The sequence below is a fragment of the Hetaerina americana genome, unplaced genomic scaffold (genome assembly GCF_022747635.1).
Source record: "Hetaerina americana unplaced genomic scaffold, ioHetAmer1.1.p SCAF_1, whole genome shotgun sequence".
NCBI lineage: Eukaryota > Metazoa > Arthropoda > Insecta > Odonata > Calopterygidae > Hetaerina > Hetaerina americana.
The window spans coordinates 123060185-123071172 of record NW_027286069.1 but is presented as its reverse complement, the minus strand read 5'-3'; the positions used below and the strand labels follow the sequence as shown (position 1 = coordinate 123071172).

General features: G+C 38.5%; 1 protein-coding gene across 3 annotated transcripts in view; it reads right to left on the bottom strand.

The window, feature by feature from the left end:
• Nucleotides 1-1042: 1042 nt before the first annotated feature.
• Nucleotides 1043-10988, bottom strand: part of LOC139696529 (sorting nexin-29-like) — a 55943-nt gene continuing 45997 nt past the window's right edge. For all 3 annotated transcript variants that reach the window (XM_071595339.1, XM_071595333.1, XM_071595347.1), the window contains 4 exons: nucleotides 10245-10371; nucleotides 5597-5816; nucleotides 2640-2817; nucleotides 1043-1468 (listed from right to left, as the gene is read on the bottom strand). In XM_071595339.1, the coding sequence (XP_071451440.1) occupies nucleotides 2727-2817; nucleotides 5597-5816; nucleotides 10245-10371 (438 nt within the window). In that variant the 3' untranslated portion in view covers nucleotides 1043-1468; nucleotides 2640-2726. The remainder of the gene's footprint in view (nucleotides 1469-2639; nucleotides 2818-5596; nucleotides 5817-10244; nucleotides 10372-10988) is intronic.

Here is a 10988-nt window from a genome sequence, read left to right as displayed (position 1 = left end):
TCCACCAAACCATATTTCAAGAATATCCTGCCAAGACATACAAATCATGCACTTGTTCAGTTATTTTGCTGTTTACATTCACTTTGCAATCATTCTTCTTATGAAACAAATCTCCTTTCATTTTGGATTGACTTCACTTACTTAATTTCATTTTCTCTTTACAGCTATTTGAGTACTATTTAGACCTTGTGGGCTCTAGGCTAGCAATACTGTACGAAATCATGCTCGTACATTTAATACATCACTCACGATATTACACACACGTATATATGCATATAAACATAAACCATAAACACAGTAATCAACCCCAAGGTCGGTTTGGTAGGTGACGGCAGAGTTCACCCAGTACTAAGCCCTATGCGGCGTGTGAAAATTCACACATCAGGGTAGGGGGGCCAGTTTCTTTCCCCGTTCCGGTTTTGGTTTCCCAGGAAGATCTGGTATCCGAAAAATCACTTTAGCTTGGGTGGAGCTGCAGGTGCCCAGAGTGCCTTGCCCGGGAATCGAACTCAGGACCCTCCTGTCAGTAGTGCAACGCTCTATCCCCTTGACTACCGTGACCCACTAAGGAATAATAGTAACGCGTAAATCACCCATGTCCATGACTGTTAATCATTGGAAATATTTACTGCAAACCTATAAATTTTCTATTGAGAATTAAGTCGTCGTACTTTTTTAAATTGACACCCCTAAAGTTGTTTTCTATACTAAGTTAATACAGCATCCTGGAAAATAAAATTATCATGATTTTCACTCCAATAAATAATGAATATCTTAAAGATACACATCCAGCACTAATCAACACAAATAAAACACCAAAATGCATTTCCAATATTTTACTTCAATTCAATAAATACAATGAATTCATTCAACTGATTGTATCACTTGCATCTCATGGTTAAATGCATTTAGCTATTTGTGGAATGCCTATTAGATGCATCTATTATGCTGAAAATATAGTTATGTGTGTGTATATATATATATATATATATATATATATATATATATATATATATGTATGTATGTATGTGTGTGTGTGTGTATATATATGTGTGTGTGTGTGTGTGTGTGTGTGTATATATATATATATACATATATTTACAATTACAAAGTTTTATAACACTCATGATTCACACTTTCATATTTACAAACTCATTAAGAAAAAATACGTAATATTTCAACATTTACAGTAATGGAATGGTGTTGGTACTAAAACATCCTGCAGACCACACAACCGAGGTAGAAGCCATTATTTCACAAGTTTCTACAGCAAAAATCATCACATTTGTTGCTCTGATTCCTTTTGCTATGTCTTTTAAAGACCAACAAAGAAGACATACAAAATAATTTCAACAATAAATAAACGATTAAAATATATATTTATATATAATAAACTAACTGTTGAACCACTCATTAAAATTGCTTGGTCATCCAAGATGGAACACCTTTCAACGCTGAATGATGACTTCTAAGTTGAAGATGAGGCAGCATGTGAAAGAAGTAATTTACTACTGTCAGTATTCAAATAGGAATTTTTTAATTCTCACAGATGAAAGGAATTGAAGTTTCCTTTTAGGAAACACTTCAACAATGAATATTATTTTCAGAATTTATTGATGAAATAAAGTAATATAATAATTTTATATTACTACATCCCCTATGGCGCAAATGACCTCAGCTGTCGGTCGCCTCCCCTCAAAACTACTACTACCAATAATTTTATGCTATTTAATTATTTACAATTTAAGAATCCCAATGCTTTTCCCCCTCTTGTGGAAAAAAATCCCATTTCATCACTTTGATAAATGAGAAAGACATGTTCACATTAAATACAAGGTGTGTTCAAAAAGTACTGGGAATTTTCATGTTTACAGAGTGCACCATGAGTTCTTGCCACAAGGTCAAACGATCAGTAAAGAGTACCACTTACAAGTTCAACGCAGTTTGTATGAAGCAATACAAAATATACGTCCATATTTGTGGCAAAACAATTCATAACTTTTACACCACCATGATAATGCTCACACTGCACACTTCTTGTGTGTGAATATTTGACCAAAAACAGCACCAACAGTAATGATGACGTCCCAGCCTCCACATTCGCCAAACATGGCCCCATTGTGCAACTTTTATCTTCTATTGCCAAAAATAAAGAGAATATCTAAAGGGCCTAATGAATATCCGATCGTAGCACTTTTCCACTTGATAAAATTTTATTTTACCTTATTTATAGTAAAATAAAATTTCATCAAGTGGAAAAGTGCTACGATCAGTTATTCATTATGTTTGACTTCCACCACACCACGCCTGAAGCTACTCAATTTGTATTTAAAGGGCCGTCGTCACAAGCATAAGTGAGATTCAAAATTCATCGCTGAGAGCGGTAAAAGGTACACCAAAGAGTGTGTTCCAGAAGTGTTTCAAGGATCGGATATAAAGTGCAGGCGCAAGTGTATGATACCTGATGGGGATTTTGGAGATAACATTGATATAGACAAATAATTTAAATTCCTTCCAAATAACTCAAATTCCCATTATTTATTGAGCATACCTCGTATTGTCAAATAATTCATATGGATTTCTTAACGAAAGATCAGTCTGCAGGGGATGGGGAAAACGAAAAAGGTCTTCACACTTACTGAAAATGGTTCAGCCTTTCACAAACATCAGCTCTTTAGTCCTAAAGTTAAACAGTCACATCTGTCCTCTTCTCAAGATGGCAATTTTTAAAGTCCAGTGTAACGTGGGCAGGATGTCTCCACGGTTGATGACATTTGAGCAGAGTTGGGGCCGTTTCCAGGCTGCTCAAAATTCTCACTGGAATATTCAAGAAATGTTTCAATCAAAAAAGCAAAACTATTTTTCAGCATTAATTAACAACATTGTGCATCACATTCTCCATGATTAATACTTTGATTGATCAAAAAGACTCCGGTGAATGTCTATTAATCAGTTGTGCATAAAGGTTAAGTTAGCTGAGCTCTAAACATCTCATAAATTCTTTAATTCAGAGACACATCTTGAATTCATGACTCATGCTGTAAATAAGTAGTGTAATTTTAACATATCAGTGAAGCCTCACATTTATGTTCCCTGAATTCACATAATTTTATGGAGTCTTGATTTATCCTGATACAATTTTAACAGATTATACCTAAAATTTATTCTTCTGAACACAGAATTCAAGTTTAATATAATAATTTCTCAGACACAAAGACCCAATTTTTACCATTTTCCCCCTTAGTTTGGTGCGTATCTGTCAGTTATAAGGCTTATGCCAAATACAGGGTCGCACCCAAAAGTGGTAGGACTGATTTTCTCTGGCGCGAAAGGAGCGGTGGAGGGGGGTCTGCCTGGCAGGGTACGGTGGAGGGGGCTCTTAGCAACAGACCGACACCAACCTCAGTCGCCTGCCGTCGACGGCAAGAACCGACACGAATGTGGACAGTGAGGACACTGCTGAACACAGACACTGACGCTTAACCAGTGAAGAAATTGCAGACCAGTTGGGTCTGTCTGCATCCAACGTCCAACGCATTATTTCACAGGATTTGGCCATGCACAAGGTGTGCGCCAAGATGGTGCCGAAAGATGGTGTCATGGCGCGCTCGTCGTCAGACAGCTCCTGGCAAAATACGGCGTCGCCACGTTGCCGCACCCGCCCTATTCTCCCGATCTGGCACCACCGGACTTCTTCTTCTTCCCCCTGATGAAAAGACAGCTCAAGGGACGACGTTTTGACTCGATAAAGGCCGTTCAAGAGGCTTCGACGAGGGTCATCAACGGCATCCCCAAAGAAAATTTCCAGCGGGCGTACGGGGAATGGGAGCAACGTTATACTAAGTGTGTAGCAGCTCAAGGAGCATACTTTGAAGATTATTAAGTCGATGTAAGTATATTGTCAATAAAATTCTTGTAAAAAAATCAGTCTTACCACTTTTGGGTGCGACCCTGTATACTGCTTAGGTCACAGTGACAGGCCTGATATCGAGGAAAGCCTGCTATCAGTGACTTAAGTACACTGTTTCGAATGGCACTGAGGATCATAGAAACATGAAATTGCAGGGGACAACACGGAATTCAAAAGGGCAGAGGTCGCTAAATTAATGCTAAATTTTTTTACTAACCAAATAGCATACACAGATTAACATGAAAAGGAATGCCCATAAATGCTCTCAGGCTTTTACATTGCAGATTAAAGATCCACAACAATCAAAAAAGTAATGATTGACGCATGAAAAGAAGTCTGTTCAATAAAGAATGGTTATATTTTTTTAACAGCATACCTTTACTCATCCTCCTAAATTTGATGGTTCCCTGCAAGTCCCCATTGGATGCTATGCACTAGTCCCTACTTGTTTTCCAGTCTTCAAAGACATGCTGGTAGGAATTTTGTGGTTGGTCCTTCAAAATTACCCATTCACATGCTGCTTCCGATGAATAAAAAACGCTTCCCACAAAGACATTTGTTGACATTGGGGAGCCGGGAAAAGCCATGTGGGGCTAGGTCGGCACAACATAGAAGTTTGGGATCACACTTCAAATTGATTTTTGGGAGATATTCCATCACAAACACATTTGCGATGGGTGGCTACACATTATTGTGGTGCAACATCCAGCTTCTTACTTTGAAATTTGGAATTTTGTATTTGATATGACCTTGGAGGGTTTTTCTCAACATCCCTCTAATATGTTCCATTTACAATTGCGTGTGCTGGTATAACATGGTGAAACACATTTCCTTGAGCACCATAATATATGACAATACGTTTCAAAGCAGAAACTTTTATGCAGCAACAAGCAACTTTTTATGGAGCTGGTGATGCCAGAGTTTTCCACATTGAATTTTGCTCTCACAGTCAAAATGATGTGTTCAAGTTTCATCTTTAGTGGTAACAATGGAAAGTAACCTCTTATCTTTCTGCAAAATCAACCTGAGCTGAACAGAATCCTGCACAAGAACGTCATCTAGCTTCTCTCGTGAGAGCAGTCTCGGAACCCATCACACACAAACGCATCTCATGGGCAATATTTCTGTTACCAACATGCCAGCAGTACCCGATTGAAATTTCAACATGTTTGACAGTGGACTCTTGACCTTACAAGACAATCTTCTCTCACAGTGGCAGAAGCAGTGTCAATGTTACTTCCACAAAAGCAGTGCCTGGAGCCCCAGGTCCATGCTTCTTTGGCAATGATTGCCTCTCCTCTTTTATCGGTTCAAGCCATCTTCTAGCTGAGGTGAGGTAAGGGAAGAACATACCCTTCATAAGCCTCCTGAAGCATTACATAGGTCTTGGGTAATGACTTTATCAGGCAAAAGCAAAATTTCAATGCAACATAGGGAGAGACCTCCATCATGGCCATTTGCAAACCGAACATGTTACAACTTGTCAAAGCTGCTGCAGATGAAATACTGACGTCCAATCAATGAAACTTATAAGCTAACAATCTACTTATGTTTTTCCACAACAGATAACACGAATAAAAAATTTATGGATGCTCTCTATGAAACAGCCCTCGTGCATAATTTATGGATCTTTATAATTTAGGTATATCTGAGAGACATTAATCACAAAATCATGATAAAACTCACCCAAAAAATGGAACAGCATTAACTAGGTCTTCTTTTGTGGGTAATGCACCTCTTGGTACTCGAAGTGCTTGATCGTGGTGGATAATGTATACCATGAGATGCTGAAGGAATGCCTGCAGAGCACGCCTTCTCTCTTCCACAAACGAAGCATCTCGGTTGCCGACAATCCGTTTGGGAGGAAAGCGAGGCCACGTGCTCTCCGCATCATCCCCTGCGCCACCTGTTCCCCCACCCACAAGTTCATTTATTTATTCAACAAATATTTACTAAACCATTCCCACAACAACAATTGCCACACTGGTCAGTTTCATAACAAAAGAGACTCATGCAGTCACGAAAGCCTAAGAAAAGCAAGCTCTCTTATTTTTGGGACAATGGGAAGGGTCACACTTGCCCCGTGGAACATAATGCTGTAGTGAGACTGGTAACACTCAACTGGTTCCAAAAGGTTGGCAGGACGAAAAATTTCAAGTTCTCATTTTGGAGAAACACCTCTTAATTTTCTTCTAAGTCGAAATGACCATATTTCATCATACACTAAGAATGCTAGGACTCAAAATTCAATAACTTCTTCCAAAATTGACCAGATTAACAGAGGGGCAGCAGTGCAATACGATCTGGACAAACTCAATTTTTTCAACCAAAAGATAATTTTAGCTTTCCGTTGTTTAAGAGTATTAATAAATGTTTTACATTGATGACCTAGTTTTGAGTTAGATACTTGACTTTGCATGCGTAATTTTTCACTAATGCATTAGATACAAAGTTGGATTATCTTCTTTTTAAATTACAAAGCACCGAGCACACACTGACTTTCCCTTTTAAAAACGAGATGTTAATGGCTGCATTAGGTGGACAATTTAATAGCAAGCACGATGCTTTGTTAATCTTGCGGCAATATGGTGCTTCGGGATTATTTTCATTTTTTGGAGGGGGCCTATTATTTTTTATTTTGGAATTAGAAAAAAAATGACGGAAGGGAATTAATTGCATTGTATGTTCTCTCTGAGAAGGATGGAATACAGTTAGCAATACCCTGGGCCTATGTCCCCCACTGTCCATTTTGAACCTCACGTACAGTTAATTCCCTATTACACATGCTAATGGATGCATGATGATTGGTAAACATGAATAACTAAATATGCAGAAAATAGGTTCTCTATATAAATGAATACATGAACATGGACACTCGCCTTTTTCATTCCATGTGAGTAATTAAGAGTTTTCCAGATAATGAAAGCACATTTTTACTGTTCTTCCATCATTTTCTAAGGATGGGATAATAGTTTTACGACACTGAACACAGTACAGTCTCATTAATTGACAAGCCAAATATATTTTTCTCAGAAAGCTAAACCAATCAGGTAGCCATGAAAAAAAACAAATGACTGGCAAAGGGGCAAGTTAAAAAAAATCATCATCACTAAAAAGAATTTTCATTCGTCATATGTTTTTGCTTAAAATAATGCAGTGCAGATAGTAATGACTTATTTACCTGCATTAAAGGAGAATTAATGAAATTCCCAGGGCTAAAGAATGTGAGGAACATGAGAATGGCGAAGTATGGATAGAAACATAAGGTCAAATGAAAAAAATAATTGCTGGTGAATAAATTGACAACTTCTGATTTGGTGACATTAAAAACTTCAGAGAGAGCCCAAGTATTTCAAACTTGTGTTTTTTGAAAAGGGGTTCAAAGTTTCAACACATTTAATTATCTTTACAATTGTAATTTCATTAAAATTTTAGGGCGCTGGGAGGAGAGAGTAGCACGAATAGTTCATAAAATGGATTATGGAAAATTCGCTATTTTTTTTAATTGAGTCTGTTAAGGTATGCCCATTGTAAACAAGTACTTTAATTTCATTTGAGGATTTTGTGACTTTGGGGAGGCCCTTGACAGGGTAAAATTTCTTTTTAAAATACATACATAGGATTTCCATTTTGAATGCAGGTTTAAGCACCTTATATACGAAGGTTGCTATTTATATTTTGAGCCTAATAATTAAAATACAGTAATTTAATATTGGAAATGGCTATATTGTTTTTTGAAGTATTTTCTATAATAAAAAAATACACTTTGGCATGCGCCCAAACCAATTTTCATAACACGTTTTCCACTCCGATTGAGGTACCTCCAAAAGATGGTTTTTGAATGCATCAACGGCTTCTTCAGGCGCCGAAAAACATTGGCAATGCAATTTTTTCATGATAAATGGGAATAAAAAGAAGCCATTTGATGGTAAATCAGGGCTGTGTGGAGGATGACCCATCGATTCGACCTTTTGGCCAGTCAAATAGATAGTTCGTTGTTTCAGCCGATCCGTGAGAGCATGCCAATTGTCATGACGAAGAATGATCCTTCGTTGCCGCTTTTTTTTCCGTATTTCACTGAGCACTTTTGGCAAACTATTTGTCGTGCACCATTCAGAATCCACGGCTCTACGTTTCTCTATCGGTACGGTTGCCACATGTCCAGTTATTCTGAAGAAAGAGTCGATCATTTGCTCTGATGTGCTTCATGCATGAATCCTTCTTGTCGGATTTGGCTCGTCTTGGAAGACCCATACAGTGGATTGCTGTTTTTTTTCGGGCTCATACGCATAGATCCAAGATTCGGTCACCTGTGTAGATGTTATACACAGCTTTTGATGCACCGCGATTGTAAGAGAAATTCTTTGCACCAATTGACACGAACATCTATTTGAGCCGTTGTCAAATTATGAGATATCCGATGCGAACAAATTTTTTTACAGCTACATGTTCATGCAATATCTTATTGATGTTTGTCATACTAATCCCCCAAGTATGATGCCTCAATCTCACGATAAGTCACATGACGATCTTCCTTTACTATTTCTTGCACAGCATCAATGTTTTCTGGCACTTCAAATGATTTCAGCTGACCTTCACGACTTTTGTTGCGGAGCAAATGGTGGCCATAATGGAATTCATCATACCCGCGTTTCATGGTGGCAAAAGACAGGGCGCCAAAAGTGGAAGTAAGTTGATTGATGCCTTTCTTTCTTGATGATCCACGTCGAAAGTTGACAAAATCATTGAAAGTCTTAAAAAAATCATCGCACAAAAAAGTTCACCAGTTAACTCCATTTTTATGTCGAGACAAAATTTTCAAGTCACTGTAAACAACACAAGTTATGATCAAACAACATAATGTTCTGAAGAAAGGTAGCATTGAAAGGGTCAAACTTTCAGATGGAAACGTCGGATGGTGCCTAAAGCACTTTAGTGTGGTCAAGGCTCAAAATATAAATAGTTACCCTCATACATAGGGTATATGGTGCTTTCTTCAACAGGAGTTTCTTTTTTACTGTGAACGCTTAAGTTTCAATAGCGCTACGAGTTTCTTTGTTTCCCAAGAGCATCACATATCTTTGAATTCACTTGATAGGAGTTTTGTTGAGGTAGCTTTCACAAACGCTGTGCACTGCTCACCAAGCACAGAGTTCACTGGGGTAAGTAAAGGTCTAATCCAGAAAATATTCATTTACGATTGTTTCTGAGATTAAAAACTAGATGTTTCAACAGCTCATCGTACAAAATTGAATGAATTAAACATGCATTGAACTATTACACCTCCATTTCAGTTTTCAAAACTGAATAGAATCATCACTCCCCTGCCAAATTTAACCAATTTCTCTGAGTTAACTGTGATTTGTTACTTTTCCTTGCGCATTGGTCAATTACGCAGATCATAGCTTCCTGCTTGATGGGAGCAATATCTGTTCCATCCCTTCAATTTATTTATTTTGTTTTAATCGGACCAAAACAAGGAAGCACTTTTCCTCGTGTCTTTCCTAACATTAAACTTTCAAACTAAGGATGTGGAAGACATGATATCAAAGTCGTCCATTAATTTTTACTGATCAAGGATGCCGGTCTTCTGGTTACATTTTGGAAATACGGTGAACTTTTCGTGACAAAGAGAGCACCTACCTTTGCAGTGTCATCTCAAACATTTCATAGGTAACCACAGCAATTATTACATTAAAAACGAAAAATGATGAAGTGTTCATGGCATGAGATATTGTGGGAGTGGAGAGAAAAAGTAGAAGTAGTAGTATTAAGGGGAGACAACTGAGAGCTGAGGTCATTGGCGCCATAGGGGATGTACAGGAAAGGATGAAGGGTGGAGAGAAACCCGGCGTCGGCATTAGCCTACTCTTTACGAAAGGCGCCAAGGGGTCCGCTGTTTAACGTCCCATCCGACGGACTACGTACTCACTCAAAGTGCCCTCCACAAAGCACCTCAAGTAGGGATCGAGATACCTCTGAAAAATATTCAACACCGCCGGGATTTAAACCCGTGCCCTCAGGGTGGGAAGCCAGTACGTTAGCCCCCGCACCATCTCGATCCCCCTGGAGAGAAAAAGGACCATGCAGCAGATTATGTGAGCTGCTATTCCATCCACACCCTACCTAACGCCCAGTGACGCCATTGGATAGAGCGAGTGCACAGAAAAGGAAAAAAAAGCAATCAATGCAAGTGGTACATTTTGCTATTGCCTTAACAAGGAAGTTTCAGGAAAGAACATGTATCAGCATGAGATGGCATCTTCAAGCAGCAGCATTTAGAGCGTTTTTAACTGTATACTTCAACATCGAGTCACATCTTGTGCTTCCTCACCTCTTTCTTCCTCCCGGGATGAATGCCCTCGCTCCCGCAACTGGCGCCTGAGAGCCCTGTTCAGCGCATGGAACTGGGAATATCTCCGATAGATGTTCCATTCATCACTACCCACGCGAACATAGACCTGGAACAGGTGAATGAGCACAGATCTCAAATTTAAATAATCAAATGTTTTATATTTTATATTTCTTGGTTATGAGCATGAATAATTTAATATCCATTATTAAAATAGAAAGAAAGACTCGTACTTTTCCACAGATTTTATTATACGGTACAACGCGTTTCACAGACTTGCGGCATCATCAGGTACAAATTTGCAAAACAGACAGAGCAAGCATACTACCTTGATCAAAAAGTTCCCGGAATAACCACCGTGTGGCGCTCCCATCGTTCCGATTTGAGTTCTGTTTTTTTTGTTAAATTGGTACATCTGTTGTTGATATTCCCTTTAAATCTTAGTGTCATAACTTGACATTTGCAAAAGTTACGTAGCCAAGAGTACATCTATCTCTGTGTGTGTTGGCGATTTTTTACAATTGCAGAAATGGATTTAAATTTGCAACAACGAACTTGTATTAAATTTTGCGTAAAAAACGGATTTAGTGGCGCACGGACGTTGGAAATGTTGGAAAAGTGTTTCGGCAACGATTCTCTAAAAAAAAAACGGTCGTTTACCAGTGGCACGAGCGGTTCAGAAGTGGTCGTGAGTCAATCGAAGATGATGAACGCAGTGGCAGACCA